General features: G+C 37.8%; 1 protein-coding gene across 2 annotated transcripts; it reads right to left on the bottom strand.

The window, feature by feature from the left end:
* Nucleotides 1-8,208: 8,208 nt before the first annotated feature.
* On the bottom strand, nucleotides 8,209-10,855 carry LOC133723556 (uncharacterized). 2 transcript variants are annotated; one of them, XM_062150406.1, is made up of 5 exons: nucleotides 10,439-10,855; nucleotides 10,201-10,359; nucleotides 9,785-9,866; nucleotides 9,416-9,589; nucleotides 8,209-8,684 (listed from the first exon to the last, which is right to left on the bottom strand). In XM_062150406.1, the coding sequence occupies exons 1-4, from the start codon at nucleotides 10,757-10,759 to the stop codon at nucleotides 9,444-9,446; spliced, it is 708 nt and encodes a 235-aa protein (XP_062006390.1). In that variant the 5' UTR covers nucleotides 10,760-10,855; the 3' UTR covers nucleotides 8,209-8,684; nucleotides 9,416-9,443. The 2 variants fall into 2 exon arrangements, with proteins under 2 accessions (XP_062006390.1, XP_062006391.1); XM_062150407.1 differs by having other exon boundaries at nucleotides 8,209-8,651; nucleotides 10,439-10,854.
* Between the last annotated feature and the right edge of the window lie 7,492 nt (nucleotides 10,856-18,347).

Genomic DNA, 18,347 nt, shown 5'->3' on the forward strand with positions numbered 1-18,347 from the left:
GCCGATCATAAGAATATTCTAACGGTCTGAGGCGAAGAATTTTACATTTGGCCCCCGAGATTTATATATATATTCAAGGTGACTTCTTGAAATTGAGAACTGACAAACTACACTAAATTGAATTAAACCGATGCAATTTCAATCGATTAAACCATTGAATCGATGGTTTTGAAGTTTTGATGCAGTTTGCATAGGTATTTAAGAAAACTCGGAAAGAAAAAAAAAAGAACCAAAACGAAAGAATATAATTAATTAAAATTTATATTTTTGTTAGAAGTGATTGATTCTTGTTAATTAGCTTTATTAGTGCAGGCTCTCAAACAATATATAATGTCCCTTGACTCTAACCATATTTCAAGTTCTATACCTGTTTAATTTATAGCAAATTACCACTAACTACACTTTTTATCCAATATTTACCATTAACAGGCCTTTTTTTATATTTCCCTTGCGGTACTGTTCATGACCCATGCGCAAGGTCCATATCCCGTGCGGCCATTTTCCTACCAATTTTTTGATTGTTCTGTTAATGAGAAATTACAAAAATAACCTCAACTGATTTCTAATGGTAGTGTTTGGACCCAAAATGAGCATTTTGGCTTGACAAGGCACGTCTTGGAGAAATTGAGCCAATGTCAGTGGCTCAAACTATATATTGTCGACAAGTTCGAAATATATATATTTAGAGGCTAAATAAAACCTACTATGGAAGCATGAAAAGTCAACTATAGCACATTTTCCTACTTCGGTTAGGAGAAACCGAGCTAAACAAGGAAGGAGGGGTGGCAGACTGACCAAATGAACTCGAAATGAGCTGAAACTCTGCAGATCCATTCTAGACAGCCCAAGAATCATTTCTTATGAAGAGTGCCAGAGCTAGCTTTGAGTGGAAGGCCTTCAAATAATCAGTCCAATTTTCTGCAGAAGCAAAACTGGAAAACTGGACCTGTAAGAGGTCCAGCAGCATTTCCGGCCCAACCACATGGAAATAAATTCTGAAATTTTACCACAACAATCTACATTCATGGTGGATCATTTCATATGAAGAAATCGAAGGTTGAATCTGAGTTCTTAGTGGAGATAAAAATGGAAGGATAAGGGAGCAGAAAATGACTTAAACCTAACAAATTCCATTAAGTGTTTAAGTATTCAAACCTAACATTCCATTAATGTTTAAGTGCTAAAACCTAACCCATTATGAGTTGTTTAAGGCCAAATAGTGTTGCTTGGTAGCCTATAAATAGAGGCTACAACATAGACCAATTCAAACTCACACATTCACATTCAACAACAACATCTCTAAGATGATCTAAGTTCTCTCTAGAGCAAACCTCTCTAAGAGCAACTCCTCTCCTTCTCTTTCTCTTACCGGTGATCACACTCCTAGTCCTAGTCTTCTCAGAAGCCGACTTTCAGTGCCACCAAACCCTCTGTCAACGTGCTTCGGTCCTAGTCTCCTCGGGAGCCGACGGTAGTGCCGCGACCACAACGGTTACAGAACCATCCAAGCAAGGGTAACGCCCTAGCAACCCAGCCAAGCTAAAGTCACGCTTTAGCAAGTTCTCTCTACTTCCCGGTGGTTCTCGCTCTGCTCGATCTACAACATCGAGTATCGATTTGGTGACGCAAGAAGATTAGCAAAAGTCCTCACCACGAGGCACAAAGAATCCCACGACGAGGTTGGTGCTCTCCTCGTCCACAATTGCTTGATAGAAGTCAAGTCAAGGGACACCCCCGACGACCGCACCCGAACGGTGCTGGCACGCCCGCGCAGAAAAGAGACTGTTGACCAGCTGCAGCAAAATTGGAGCCAAACAGGTAGCACTGACCTTCAGTAGTGTACTGACCCTCAGTAGTGTACTGATCCTCAGTAGTGTACTGATCCTCAGTAGCACTCAACAATAAATATATTTCAGAGATCGCATTATCTACCAAGTTAAACAGGTAGAAAAAGTAAATGTAAATTTTCCATGTATGTTGCTTCGCATAATGCTGCTTCGATTAATTTGTGTATATGATAAATGCAAATATGAGTACTGAACCACTGAGGATGCAAATAATCAAAACTGAATTATTAAGAGATAAATCAGCAGTCATGAGAAAAGTCGAGGGACAATTTGAGTAGTATTCACTATTTGACCTTAGTCTTGTTCCAAAATCCTACTTCAGCTACAAATCCCAGCTCATGAGGAGTTCATGATTACACGTTATTGACTCAACTAGAACTAATAGATCTGGGGTTGGGAGAGAATTCATCATTACATAGGCATGTAAATTTGCCCTAGTGTGGAGCCTTGGACGTACTGAAGGATCAATTTGCTAGCTGCATCTTCTATTACATGATTAATCTTTGTCTGTTTATTCAATCTTTGTGCATCAATAGATGTTGTCATGATTTAGTTTTTTGTTTCTCTTGGAAGTGGAGAGAGGAGTTGTCAAATGTCAATAGAAAATCACGGTTAAAATGAGAAGTGTGGGAAAAAAAAAAAAAAAAGATCTGAATAGAACCACCCTTTATGTTTTGACCATTAACTTTGAAGAAAGCATGACAACTACCATCTACCATATACATTACAAGTTTACAACTATGAATATGTATGACGTTGAAATCAGGATATTGAAATGATTTGAACATTTTCGTGTTAAGACATCTCATGTGAACTACAAGGTCATAAAAGTCATTCAATACGGTCCGGAATGTCTATCAATTAGTGAATGAGTTATGGCATTACAGTAAAAAAAAAAAATTGTTGTCCATATCATAGTTTATATGATGATTTTACTTCTATTCAAAAAAAAAAAAATTCAATGATTTTGCTTTTGTTTGATTTGATTTGAGATATTGGAGTAAATGAACCAATAAAAATTAGAGTTGATAGAATAATTCTCTAAGTCCAGAAATCCTTTAAAGATATCGTGTAATCTCAATAAAAAGAAAAAATAATTAGAAAGAAAAGAGAAAATAAACTAATAGATACATAACTACATAGTGTAGTAGAGTGAACTTGTTATCAAGCAGAGCATCAAAGTAATCAGTGATGAGACTCAAAAGAGTTAGGTATCTAATTGATAAAGTGATAGAGTGAAACAACACATTTGTCCCCATATACGTTGAATTCTATTTTTATTAGATAAAATATTTGTCCCTGTTATCAAATTCATTTTATACATCTGTTTCAATTACATCTCTTATGGTGCGTTTGGATGAGAAAATTATGAAATCCGTAGGAATTTATAAATGATGGAATCTTTAATTCCATCAATCTAAAATTTCATTAATTGCAATTTCTATTGTTTGGTTGTATCTATTTAGGATTTGAAATGTGTAATTAATTAAGAAAGTTTAAAATAAATAAATAAATAAAATAGAAAAAAGCCTTGTTTTGGAAATGAAAATTGAATACTGCAAAGGAATTCGTAAATGACACCTATTTTGATGGAAATTGAAGTAGAGAATTTAAATAATGAATTCATTCGTTTTTTTCCACAGAGAAATTTAAAATTTCCAATCTGATAATGCCAAACGAGGGAATTAGCTTGTAGGAATTATGAAATCCTTACTTTCAATTAAATTCCATCATTTTTTCCCTCATCCAAACACACTCTTATAGTATTAGGAGTTTGAAGCCTATAAGCATCTCTATCTCCACCCTCTTCGCTTCCGTGCTCTCGTATCGTGGTTTATCTCTCTGTTTTTTTTTTTTCCTGAGAATTATCGTTGTTTCTCTTTATCGAGTATGAGTTCCAGAAGACGCCCAATGGATGACTACAACAGGTGGTCCAAGCATCTCCCTGATGATTTGATTGAGATGATTGTGAAGCGTCTAACCCTAGTCGATTCAATCAGATTCGCTGCTGTGTGTCCTTCTTGGAGAAGTGTATCGTCACAATGGTTTCAACGAGTAACCCGACTTCCATGGCTCTTGAAATCGATTAAGTTTCTAGACTCAGAATCTGTGAATTATAATATCTACAGTCCAAGTGAAGACACAGTCTACGACCTCAAGTTTCGAAGAGAAAATAATAAGTTGGATGCTTCACGTAGTAATAAGATACGTTGCTCGGGCTCTATTAATGGCTGGTTGATTATGTCTGAATGGATGTCGAAGAAGAATATGTTTCACTCTGCTAGGACGACTTCCATCAATTATTTCTTGAACCCAATGACAGGTGATCGTATTAAGCTTCCCCAGCTGACCGGAATCATCCCATGGAGCTCCGCGGCCTCTTCAGATCCAAGATGTTCTGATTGCATTGTTGCAATCTCTCCAGATCTAGGACGTTCTGATCGCGATATTGTAGTTCAAGCCGGGATGAAGTTGGTGTTTTGCAGGCCAGGTAGTCATGAATCATGCCCTTGGGAAGGGCAAAAACGTTATATAGTTTACGTTAAATTTCATGAGGATGGCAAGTTATACGTATTAGAACAGGCTGGTACGCATAATCATTATATACTTTGTGTTCTTGTTCTTGTTTCTGTTCCTGTTTTAGATCCATTAAATCAATGTCAAGGCAAAGGCAGGTGTGAGAAAATTATTGCTTATAGGGAAAAGACAATATTAGCTGGAATGCCATCAGGGGATTCGCCGTCCGGCATTGGAATGCCATCATTTTTCTGGTCCTCCAAAGGTGAGTTTTTACTGGTTTGGGGGCGCGATTGGCCCGGCAGGAAATTTCGTGCGTTAAAGATGGATGATAAAAGTGGTTATAATCCTGTTTGGGTGGACTTGGAGACGAATGATGTTGCTGAAGACGAAGTAGTCTTAGTATCCGCCTCACACACGACACACAGCACCTCAATGTCAAAGTTGAAGACATTTATGACAACCATAGACGAGGCTTTTCTTGGACTTTATTGCGGAAAATTCTTCACCTGCCATGGTTCGTTGAATTGTGAGAATCTTTTACCTGGGGTCTGGTTTACGCCCAATATAACCAGATAAATCAGAGCCAATTACTAATATATTGAAGGAGATTTTGGATATAGGACGTCCTTTGTTTACTACTTTGTTTTAGAATTTCAATGTTTTGAAATTTGGTCAAAATATTACTTGGATGGAAATGTTGGAAATTTTATGATTTAAACTTAAAATGATATTTATTTATTTCTTTGTGGGGTTACTATATTTTCAATATTAATTAGTGGTTTTCTATATTAATATGTAATAATTATTTGACCGCTATATGGTTTATGCAGAGCCGGTCATGAAAATATTTTAATGTGGAATATATATATATATATATATATATATATATATATATATATATATATATATATATATAGGGTGTACTTTTTGAAACCGAGAACTGACATAAATTGAATCGAACCGATGAAATTTAATGAAAATTATTTTGAATCGATTGCTTTGAAGTTTTGGTGCAGTTTGCGTAGGTATTTACGAAAACTCAGAAAGAAAGAAAAAAGAACCAAAACGAAAGCATATAATTAATTAAAATTTATATTTTTGTTAGAAGTGATTGATTCTTGTTAGCTTTATTAGTGCAGGCTCTCAAACAATATATAATGTCCCTTGACTCTAACCATATTTCAAGTTCTATACCTGTTTAATTTATTATTGCTTGATTAGTTTTCTAATGTAAGTGAACTTATTTTGCTTGTTTGTTTTGTTTCCCTTATATATTGAAATTTCTCGTGTTTTTTGTTTTTCAATGCATGTTATTCATTTCAAATGAAAATAGTGGATATTGCGTACTTAGATTTATGCGCAAGTAGTACGCGGACTACGAATTAAACGAATAAAACATCTGTATTGATGACAAAGATATGGAAAAATATTGCCTTTTTTCATATGAACGAATTGTACTCATATTAAACGTCAATTTTCACTTTAAAAAAATAAAAAAACGTCAATTTTCATTGACTACATTAAATCAAAAGAGACTATTGTAGATCCTCTTACAAGGGGTATACCTAGAGAGCAAGTAATATATACATCAAGCCATCGAGGGGAATGGGTCTAAAGCCAATTCAATGAATTGAACTTGCCAGAAACCCAACCTAGTTGATTGGAGATCTCATGGTCTAAGTTCAATAGGCAAACTAGTTGAGTGAGATTCAAAATGTTGAACACACAACATAACTCTTTCCGAAGATAGGAAAGTGTGTTACTTGTGATGAAGTGAAAGGTTGAATACAATATTCTTAATGACACTAATCTCTTACTTTTTAAGAGGAGTATAGCTAGATATTCACAAATTAGGTGTCATCAATGTAAGAGTAAATGTACTGTCGACTTTTTCTCTATGCTAGGGTTTCTCTCTGGTAGGGAAATCGATCGAGTTTGAATTGTGATGGCGGCAGAGGAGGCTATTGTGCACCTAGTTAGGGGCGAAGATGTGAGATCCCGAATTTTAAAGTTGGTCAAATTTTATTTTTGAGGTTGCAAATAGAAAGTAGAGGTCGCCACAAGTTTGCAGCATTTTTTGGTGATTTTTTCGAGTTCTCGAGATATTCTTAAGGAATTTTTGAATTTTAATTGAAGGAAAATAGTTTGCTAACATGGTGATTTCAGATGACATGCGGTGTGTTGACAACATGATAAGAGAAATTCTTAGGTAGGGATCGTTCTACCACGTGACGGTAGGGCAGCCTAATCAAAATTAAGAAAGAATTTTGTATACCCCGAAATTAGCCTTATTTTAATAAAGCAATATACCCAAAACACTCCCCTGCAAGGTCTTGATTGAGCAGCTCTACCGCCACATGGTACGGTTGCCATACCTAAGAATCTCTCTGATGATGATAATGTCATCAAAGTGGTTAGTCATTTGCCATTTGTCAAGTGGTGGCATAAGGTTTTTGTGTGCTTGACAAGTGGCACAAGAATGATGGTGGATGGCTTAGGTGTTGACACATGATTATTTCTTATTGGTCATCTTCCCATATAAATAGAGGGACCAACTGCTTCTTCTTTCATTTGCTCCGATTTTCTCCGAGAGGCTTTCTCTTTCTGATCTCTCTCTCCCCTCAATTTTTCTCTCTCTAGTTTTCTCTTTCTAAAACTTCGACGAATCATAACTTTTTATTCATAACTCTGATTCAAGATCCGTGAAAGGCTACAGATTCGTCTTCATTCCCTCTTTCTATTAATGGAGGTTTGAGTTAGATCCAACTGTTATTACTAGATGACTCGTTTTAGGAGGCTCGATTTACGATCAGTGTTTTAGGAGGCGATTCGTATTGCCGAGGTGAGTGGGTTGTGTAATATGTTTCAAATATTCTTATTTGCTACAAAAATGGTGGAAAAACATGATTTTAGCTATTTACAAAATATCTCTCTATTTTCAAGTGAAGTATGTCTATATGCAAAATATGCAGGGTTTATACATATTATGTGCTGGATTCATTGTTTGACTAGTCATGGAACATGAGATCTTCTTGATTGATTATGCTGAGATACGGATGTGTCACACGATGGTATTGGGCTAGAGAAGGCCATTAGGGTTCCTGTGGGATGCACTAAATTGAAGGATAATCAATAAGAAGGGATGATGCGATGTGATGAATTGATGTGCATTGATGTGTATACGATCTAATACTTTCTAGTGTGTAAAATGACATGACTTTACTGGTATATTACATAATCTACTCACTGAGCACGTGCTTTTGCTCACCTACCCATCTCTAAGGGATGGTTTACATACTGCATTACTTCATCATTATGCTAATGTTGTGGTTGAAGGTAATTCTAAGTTGCTAATTGACTGTATTCAAGGAAGATGTGAGGTTCCATGGAGAATTAGGATGTAAGGCATTTGGCTCATCAGTTTAATTTCATTGTGTTTCGACATATTTATCGAGAGACAAATTTCGTGGTAGATTGTCTAGCTGCACTGGCTCATAGATCTCAAAATAATTCTATATGTTTTTTCTATTTACCCCTTGCTGTGCCCCCAGCGTTCCATTTGGATCAGTTGGGAAATGAAGTTAGTAGAGGTTTTTTTTTTAAGTTTCTTGTATTCATTTCTGTCCTTGAAAACAAAAAAACAAAAAAAAAACATGATTAATACATTGGATTTATAAAGGTACAAATGAGGTAACCGTGGCTGAGTAAGTGAACGGTCATCAATATATCGAGATATGCTCAAATAGAAGAAGCTCTCAACCAAAAAAGAAAAACTATAGAAGAAGTTTTTCAACCAAGAAAGAAAAAGAAAGATAATAAATGAGGCGAATAACAGTATCTCTAAACATAAAGACCAAATTGGTAGAGTTCAAGCTGTAAATGCCATTGAAAAGAAAAAAATCGAGTTACACGACATCAAGAAAAACTCAACATGACCAGTAGCAATCTGAGTTATATAATACCCGCTTCTCAGTTTTTTTTTTTTTTTTTTTTGGTTATAAATAATACAAACAGAGAAGTGGCCACAAGGAGGAGGAGTGGGGAATAACAAGAGCGCAACTCTATACTCTGAAACTTTGCACGATGCAAGTCAACATGGCACATTAAACTTTGGCTTCAAAAAGTCAGGTTGGGGCATTGAAGAAATGGAAGTACTACGAGGAATAATAACGCAGACTAGAAGAATGATACATACTGCTCTGCTTTCACCACACAATACAAAATCTTCCTAGCACCCACGATACACTTGGCAGGCAACAAATTTCAATTGCGTAGCTGTTGAATCTGCAGACAAAAAGTTCACCCATCAACAGCCAACTGCAGAGCCAGGAATTTAACTCAATGAGGCTTAAATAATATAACACCAAATCTAAAACTTGTGACTTCATGGCTTCATCTAAAGTTATTTAAGTAAGATGTCATTACTGGAACATCTAACAACCAATATACACCAAAAAAAAAAAGTGTCATTTAATAGACTGTTACAACATTGATTGTTAATCTATTTCAATATTCAATAATAGGATGTCCCTTCATGGATGGTTTATCCATTAATATAACTACATTAATGTATATGTAAAATATCACAACAAAGGTACAAGCAACAACCTTCATTTTGTATTGTTGGCCTCAGGATTTGAAAGAGAGGTTTGGAAAAAAAGTGATGAATTCTGTCGAAGGGGCGCAAAGACAAACCACACAAATCTTAAGAGAAAGAAAGGAGCAATCGGGTCAACATCCCCTTCACTACTATGTCAGTATGCCACTGATAATAGCTCAGATTTAGTATTTTTCACCAATGCTTTATCAGAAGTTTGCAAAAGCCGAAAGAAAAAAACAAACACCAGCACTTTGCAGCTAAATATTTGGTCCTAATGAAGTTTGTCTATTCACTGTCTCCATAACCTGTGCTAATGTGTACACAGGTAAGATAGCATACAGTATGCAAAGACTACATGTATAGATAGTGACATGATACAGAACATTTAAGGGTTCCATCACATATTTTAGCGCACACGAGAGAAGTGTCCCCAATGAATCTCACTTACCAGTGTCAGGCACATGAGAATAGAGTTCCTAATTGTCCCACCCTCCTAATCTAGTCCCAGGATCATAACTTGTGAACAGCCGAAACTCATTTCCTAGTTTGCTGGAGTGCCGAGGCCTAAAACCACATGGAAGCAATCCCATGAGCTCAGCTGCTCTCTCTTTCTGCACCTCTCCTGCACGTCATCATATAACTATTTAGATAGATACAGTAAACCTGAAATGTCCTAGAAACAACATTTGGTCACTTCTACTTCCTATATTTATCACAATAAACTCATTGGCACCAATGCATTTTAATACAAGTAGTAGTTACATTGTAGGAACTGCCAATCTTACACATTCTGGGAAGTAAAATGGGCAATGTCTACCTGTGACGAGGAGCAAGTAAGGTTTTTCTGATCGTGCAAGAAACGAAACAGTTTTAGCGACTTTCTCCAAGCACTCTTGACTCTGTAAACATCAATTACACTATATAAGCAACTTGTCCACACTCCACAGAAAAAGCATAAAACATAACTTCACGGGTAAATACAAAAACCAAATTACCCAAAACATGAAACCGAAGCTGAAGCTACCACAAACAAATACAAATAAAACTAATTTCTACCATATTCCATTTGAAAATGCAGGAAACCAAAATCCAAAAATATGCAGCCTTCAATTTCAAACATCAAGATAAAAACGAACATAGCAGATTCGCGGAATGATAAGTTCGAAATGTCCATAGCAAACTGAAATCACTAAATGAAAGCCTCTAACGACGAATGCGCATAATGTAGCTCACCAGATAAGGAGGATCAGCAACTACAATATCAAAACCATGCTTCAGGTCCAAAGGCAAGTCTTCTGGTTGGTTGTAATCATAAAATGTGAAATCACTCCCGTATTGCTCAAACCTTCTATCATACTCCAGCAGTTGTACAGACACATGAGAATCAATACTCTGAAAATTCGAACAGAAATCAGCAAAAAAAAATTCAAAAATTGAAAAGCAGAAACCTAAAAGAGTGAGATTGAATGACCTTGAGATAGGCGTAGAGTGAGGGACAAGCGACGCAGGCGACTCGAGTGGAGTCCGATTTGCAGAGAGTGAGGACCTCTTCGGCTAGGGTTTGGGCCGTGTGGTGGTCGTACCAGAACTGGCTCATCCGCCAGTCCTCCGAGATCAAAGCCGGCGCCGAGTCTGCTTCGGCGGCGGTGTCGTTTGAGGACTGGCTTTGCTCGGTGAGGAACTCCTTGAGAGCTTCTAAGGCTTGAAGGCTTAGAGTCGGTGCGTCGTCATCGTCCTCTACGGCGTCGTTTTGGTGGCCGGAGATTGAATTGGGGAGGAGGTCTTGTTCCATTTGTTGGTGGCGGTGTAGACCAAAGTGTCAAGGATTGAAGAAGTGTGGGTCTGTTTGGGAAAAGGGTTTAAGGGAAGGGAACAGCCTCTAAATTTAGTTTGTACCTTTTAGAGAAGGTTATCCTACACGGCTACACCTTTACGTCAGGGCACATCTATAACTTTGACTCTGAATGACTGATGTGTAATAAGTACCTGTCTCCATATCTCCTAGGTATGAATTTCCGCAAGAGATTTACAAATTGTGTGACCTAACACAGAACTGTTAGCGGGAGATCTAACTTGGATTGGGGCTCAATCACAAGCACGCTCATACTAACTGAACCAACCCACATTCATAAGCTTTTTTTATTTTCGCACCAAACTTCCAATTTTCCTCGTATTTTCTTTTCTTTTTCTATTTTTGTCTCCACATTTTTCTTATTTTCACATGCACCACCCACCTTCCTCGACCACACTCACCTTTTGAGGTACCACTATTTAGTATAGTGACGCTTTTTGTTACATATCCTTCCAAAGTCTTATAGAAGTCCTCAGCACGGACTTCGAAAGCACGTAGTGTTATACTTTAATCTAAAACAAGACCATGCTCATAATTGTTTGCGAACGAAATGATTAATTCTAATAAGATTATGAAAAATAATAAATATAAGTGTATAGGAAGTATGGACGACATTTTCGTCGGTAATAATCTCTCACTCATTTTTCATCTAATTTGTTTATTATTGATTTATCAAATTAAGAAATTAAACTCTGGAAACGGTTATCAAGCCTTGGCGATGGCCATAACAAAGTCACGAGCTAGCGTCATGACCTGACACCATTGTTGTGGAGGTGGTGGTAAATTTATTTAACCAAAGCACAGCAAGCAATTCAAACAACCAGTTCATGTAGTGGTGGTAAATTGTTTTTATCTACCAGACAAGTAAACTAGGCTTCTTAGGAGCTGGCTGCATATATAGATATTAAAGATGCAAAACCAACAATACTAGTGTTTACCGAGATATGCCTACCAGGCACAAAACTAACTTGACAAGGACTAATCCATTGTCGCAAAAAAGGTCAAATTCTAGAGACAATAATTTTTGTGATGATTTTATAAATTGTGTTGCAGAGGCTGATAGGTCTAAAGAGGTGCATATATTTCGGACCCTGAATTTTGGGTACTAAAGTGACAAAGTCATTAAAGTATGATTGAGTCCCTGAGGTACATGTCCCTCAGCAAAAGCTCTTGAAATCAGTTGAATAATCTCCTCACCACACAAATGCCAATGCTTCTGGTAAAATAGAGAAGGGAATCCATCAAAACCAGGGGCCTTGAGACTACCAATGGCAAATAAAGCATTTTTAATCTCAGCAGGTGTAATAGGTCTTCCCAGATCAAGCAAGAGAGTAGAAGAGATGCCAGGAAACATATTAGGAATATGAAATCTAAGATCAGGACCCTCCTCGTAAGTGAAGAGCTTCTGAAAGAAATTTTGTGCAATCAATTTCATTGCAGCATGATCTTCACACCAGGAACTATTCTGATCATATAAGCCATCAATTCTATTTTTTCTTCTTCTAACAATTGTGGTAATGTGGAAAAATTTTGTATTCCTATCCCCACCTTGCACCCACTTCTCTCTAGATTTTTATCTCCATAAAAGAGCCTCACGATCTCTAATATCTTCATATTCCAGAATAAGTTTTTTCTCCAGGTCAATCAAGAAGAGATTATCATTAGTACATCTTTGCTTCTGAATACCACAAATTCTAGCCAACAATCTTTTTTTTTCTGATGGAAAATATTGCCAAACACTTCTATGTTCCACTTTCCCAAATTCATTGCTAAATGTTTAGTTTTACTCATGAACTCACTTGTAGTCTCATTCCAAGTATTAGCAATAAACTCACTATAATGACTGTGTTGCATCCACATAGCATAAAATCGAAAGGGAGGATCAGCTCTACAGCTTCTAAACTGATTTTGAAGCCTCAAGAGTAATGGGCAATGGTCAGACTTCATTTTAGCAATATGTTGCACTTTGGCTCCAGGGAATAATAATCTCCAATCACTGTCACAAAAGCCCCTATCCAATCTCTCTTTAACTGTGCCACCTGACCAAGTATAATCTGCCCGATGGTAGCCTAAATCAATCATATATACCATCCTGCTGAACCCAAGTCTTCATGCCTCCAAACTTTCCAATATAAGACCCACCATTTTTGTCAGAGAAGGAAAAAAGTTCATTGCAACCACCAACTACAACCCAAGGGAACTGATATGCAGTATGAATATGAGCTAAATAATGCCATAGACTTTGTCCCGTAGTAATACAGGGACTAGCATAAATTCCAGTTAACATCCAACTCCTCAACCCACACCAAGAAATTTTAACAGTTATGGATTGAGAGTTAGAATCAAGAACCTCAACTTTGAAATTGGAGTTTCTCCAGACCATCCAAATCCCACCAGAAAAACCATTAGCCTCCTTAATCTCAAATTCATTGAAACCCAATCCAAGAAGGTGCTTCTTAGCTTTTATAAACTGAACTCATGGCTCACATATAATAAGAAAATCGACATTATTCATTTTGACCAATCTGAGCAGAACGAAAGTCATCACCCCCAACACCTCTAGCATTCCAAAATAACAGATTATGCATTTAGAGTGTGGAAAGGGTAGGGCATAACCCTAAGATTCAGGAAACAATCATATACTCTCCCTTCTGAGAGGATAGATTAATGGACTGCATACCAGCATTGTCAGTAGCAGAAGCCGGCAAAGAAGTAGCTGAGTCACTAGGACTTTGATGATCCTTGTCACCGATATTAACCAACACACAGTCACCATCAACATCTTCTTGGTTTAAACCCTTCTCAGGTGGTGTGTGTCCAAACTCAGCATCAGTAGAGGAAATAATTTGGTTTCTATATTGACCAGCTTTCAACATATTACTAAATTCAGTGAACCCAGTCTTAAATACCTCCTGCATGATGGATGAAGAGGCTAAACTCTTGGAACTACTGGGAAAATTATCCTTTGTACCCTTTCCAATTGCACTTCTAGTTTTTGAAGCAAGTCTAGTTTTACTAGGAGAAGGCTTGGCATTGGAAATCTTTTGTAAAGGAGTTCTCCCTCTCATAGGATTAGGCATTGCATCAGAATGCTCCGGGTTTTTGACAACAGCCTTCTCCTTCATTGTACTCTCCTTAGGTAAGGATTTCTCAGTTTTCTCTTGCAATTGCTTCCATATCTTCACAATTTTCGGTTCAGAAGCACAAAGCTTATCAGTGTGGGTTTTGGGAGCAACATCGTGAGCATTACATTCCAATTTTTCTCCCTCAATACCATTCTCTGCCTGCAAAGGAGCAAATCTGGACCCAGGTTCTTCTCCTTAACATCTTCACTTTGAGCATTACTCATCGTCTTTTTCTTCTGATAGTTCATGATCATCCATGGTCCCATGTTACTCTTGACTGCGCACTTTGTAGTAGATGGAGCAATATGAGGACCAGCCTGTGTAACGTTCTCAGGAATCGATATACTACTGTCGGTCTTCGTTACAGAATTATCACCACAAAGGGGACTGCTTCCCTTATTGTTCACTGCTTCCGAACCTTCCTCAGCATTTGCTACCTCTCTCACATAAGGACAATGCTCCTTAACATGACCATAAACTCCACAATTGAAACAGATGGTTGAGATACCTTCATAAACAACACTGAAAGGTCTGGAATCCACTTCAACAAAAGGTTTCAAAGGCTCAGCTAGATTGATTTCAACACAAACCCTGCAAAATTTACCCCTGGCTTGAGCTAAAGTGTGTTGATCAACCTTAACTACCTTGCCTATCATGCTCCCAATCCTTTCCATGGTGAATTGCTTAAAATACTTCACAGGTAACCCATTAATTTGCACCCAGACAGCCATATGAGTAATCTTATATGCATATGGATCAAAATCCGGTCTCCATTTTTGCCCCACAAGAGTCTGCCTAGCAATGATCCAGGGACCATTGCAAAGAGCATAGTTCAGATAGATCTTCAACCAATTGAAATTTCACAGTGAAAAAAGAATTTGGTAAATCAATTAGTTGCCACGGTCCCTTCATAGTCCATTTTCTAGTTAGAGCCCTCTTCATGAAGTCATATGCATTCTCAGTATTAGGTCTACCCATCAACTTTACAATCACAGCACAATTCCAATCTAAATCAAGTTTATCTTCTACTCGCTGCGAAAAACGAATATTAGGGCCAAGCTTACCGTCTGTAATGGTGTAGTCATCTTCTCCTAGCACGAATTCCTCCATCATAACCGTAGAGAATCAACTGATCGGGCTGAGTACAGAAGCCGCATAGCTTAGCGAAGGTTTCAAAGTGAAGGATTCCGGTGAATCCATAGGTGCAGTCTGCTTAGATTCGAGTTGAACCTTTCCGATCTCATCGCACATCGAGTCATCATATCGGGTCCGTTTATATTGGGTTGGTGAAGCCAGAGTTCCCTGGGAGCAGCGGAGAAACGAAAGATGGACGTCGCCGTCTCCAACAAGATGGTGGAGCAACGATCAGGAAATCAGAGTGGGTCGGAGGTGATTGAGATGAGGAACTCAAGAATAGAGAAAATCAGGAGAGGCACGTGAAGTGCGTTCAGAGAAGCCTATATTCTAATTAGACTAATGTTTTGCTTTTTTCCCCTTTTAAAATTTAACTCTTTTGAAGCATGGGCCAGGTCGGATTCTTTTAAGGCCCAAAGCTCGTTTGCGCTTACCCACTTCTAACAAACCTGGAGAAGTGGCACGTGCGTGCGTACAAGTACGACACCAAGTCTCTGGCTTTTTTCATCCTCCACCACCACACAATTCCAAACCCACATAATTCCACACAATTCCATACATGAAATAACTTATATTTAAAAGTTGGTCGCATATGTAGTAACTTGGTTTTGCCATCGTTACTCTGGTTCAATAGAAAAGAACCATCATAGATTCCTTCATTGGTTGGCTACTGGTTTCCCTCGTGGTTCGATCAGCCTTCATAGTCCTGCCCTCGCTGCATAAAAGAACAAACTATGCAAGAAACTATCATCAGCAAGTTCCTTTCCTTGTATAAGCGGAAAAAAACACACACCATACTCTCGGTGGCCTCTTTCTTTTCCCTTGCCAAAAACGCAGCCAATTCCTCTTTCCGTTTCCGTTTAAAAAAAAAAAAAAAAAGCTATAAATCCCTCTTTGTATCTCTTCTTTTATTCTTAAATAAATTTTCTCTAAATGTTAAAAAAACGGAAAGAGGAATTGAGTAGGTGAACATGACTGAACTACTTCATATTAATCTCATGGTGAATATGAAAATTTCATCTCGTATGGCTCAAACAGAAACATCCCAATACTATAGTTCTAACGGATGTGTGGAATAGAAAGTTTAAAATTGATTAATTCTATGATTCCATTTTTTCTTAAGATATGAAAGAATAAAAAACCCGAAACACTTGAATATTGGAGATTTTATATACTTGAGAAACTTTAGTTGTTGCCTATCAAACAAAACATTATTAATAACTTTGCATAGTGTTAACATTTTAGTATATTTTATAAACGTAATACATTTGCGTGGATGATTGTCGATCACTAATAATTTTACATTTGTGTGGAAGATCCAAATAATATCATAATAAATGAGAACGGGCGTGAGGCTGAGTTCCAAACCCCTTTAAAAAAAATAAACATTATACAACGCCCGGCGGGGGGGGGGGGGGGGGGGGGGGTGTTGGGGCGTAACTTTTATTCTTAAATAAATTTTCTCTAAATGTTAAAAAAACGGAAAGAGGAATTGTGTAGGTGAACATGACTGAACTACTTCATATTAATCTCGTGGTGAATATGAAAATTTCATCTCGTACGGCTCAAACAGAGGGAAGTGAAGTGATGGGTACACTGTGGAGAGGAGAACATTGATTTTTTTTTTTCTTTCTTAAACCACGAGTGGTCTTTCTGCCTTTGGTTTTATTTTATTTTATTGTATTCTAAGATTCTTAGGATATAATGATATATATGTCTTCAATACAAAGAGGGGTTTATAGTTTTATTTTTCATTTTTAAGAGTAAAAGTTACGGCCCCCGACGATGCCACCGATAGCCGCGATTTCCATTTATATATATTTCACAAAAAACACTTTTTTTTTTATAAGGTTATCATCAAGATCTTTGCCACAAAAAAAAAAACACTTAATCACTCATCACGAGTGAATTGTTCTTTATATTAACGACGATTTCTCTTCGTTCTCAACAGAGATCAAGAAATGTCAAAGCTGTATCTGTGCGTGTACTTCATAGCACGACCCCAACACTTAATAGAATAAAGAAGCGGGGGTTCCATTGGGGATGCCTATGACGAAGATTGGGACGGAGTGATATGCTCTACGAGGATATGTGTCACTATGATAGGGGCACAGGTTATATGTCCTCCCCATTGTACTATGTTCAATCTATTAATAATACCTACGGGCGTGGGGCTGAGCCTCCCAGTTAGGCTGGGTTCCAAACCCCTTTAAAAAAAGAAGAAGCGGGGGTTCCATTGGAGATGCCCGCAATTTCTGTGAATAAAATTTTACTGTTTGGCTCCGATGACGGTGGGGATGCGGCAGAGTCTAGGGCGTTGCTTACATATGGAGTAAATAACCGAATCTGTGGGAAACGACCTGTCGTATTTTCTTAGTGTAGAATGAGTGTTGTGGATTTATTTGAAAAGTAGCATCTTGAACCTACCAGAAAACTTGAGCATTATGTGTGTGTTTGGCCTTACATGCACACCACCTGTTTGATGAAAGTTCTACGTCACTGAAAAAAATGCAATTTTAACAGTTGTATTTCAGATGTAGTGTACCATTGGCTACCATATCAGATCATACGTTTATTGATTATATATGTTGCTACCTTATCAGTTATCGCTCTTCAAGGTCTTTACAAGACCCTCAACCAACTGCCACAACTGACAGGTTTGGCTACCATATCAGATCATACGTTTATTGATTATATATGTTGCTACCTTATCAGTTATCGCTCTTCAAGGTCTGTACAAGACCCTCAACCAACTGCCACAACTGACGGGTTGGAGATTGGATGGTGGGGATCCCTGTGACGAAGATTGGGACGGAGTGATATGCTTTGACTCAGCTGTTGCATATCTGTGAATCCCCAATGGGGCGGTGCTTCATTGGATACCCGCCCCTAATGGGGGGAGGATTCGGGGACAAATGGGGATCCCTAATCCCCGCTATCTAAGATTGGGGATGGGGCTGGGATGGTATTGTAATACCCATCCCAAAACCCAAGGTTCTTAAAATCGGCCTAGGCGTTGGGCGTGGCTTCATCGTTCCGATTAGAGGCTAGGCGTTCCTTCTGGGCGTTTGGCTTCTCGGCGGCTGCCTAGGCGGTATTAGGCGCTGGGCGCTTTGCCTTTTTTTTTTTTTTTTTCCAGATGTTGGGATCAGAATCCATAAAAAGGAAGTAGAGGAAGTAAATTGCAGAAAATGAAAGAAAATAAACTAAACAACATTCATATTCATCGATATCTTTTACAATGGAGGCAAGTTGCTTATATAGCTCAA

The sequence above is a fragment of the Rosa rugosa genome, chromosome 7 (assembly GCF_958449725.1).
Source record: "Rosa rugosa chromosome 7, drRosRugo1.1, whole genome shotgun sequence".
Classification (NCBI taxonomy): Eukaryota; Viridiplantae; Streptophyta; class Magnoliopsida; order Rosales; family Rosaceae; genus Rosa; species Rosa rugosa.

Coding starts and splice junctions, on each gene's coding strand:
- LOC133723556 (XM_062150406.1), bottom strand. CDS start 10,759: ATGGAACAAGACCTCCTCCCCAATTCAATCTCCGGCCACCAAAACGAC. Junction 10,360..10,438: donor CACTCTACGCCTATCTCAAG/GTCATTCAATCT, acceptor TCGAATTTTCAG/AGTATTGATTCTCATGTGTC. Junction 9,867..10,200: donor TTGCTGATCCTCCTTATCTG/GTGAGCTACATT, acceptor TGATGTTTACAG/AGTCAAGAGTGCTTGGAGAA.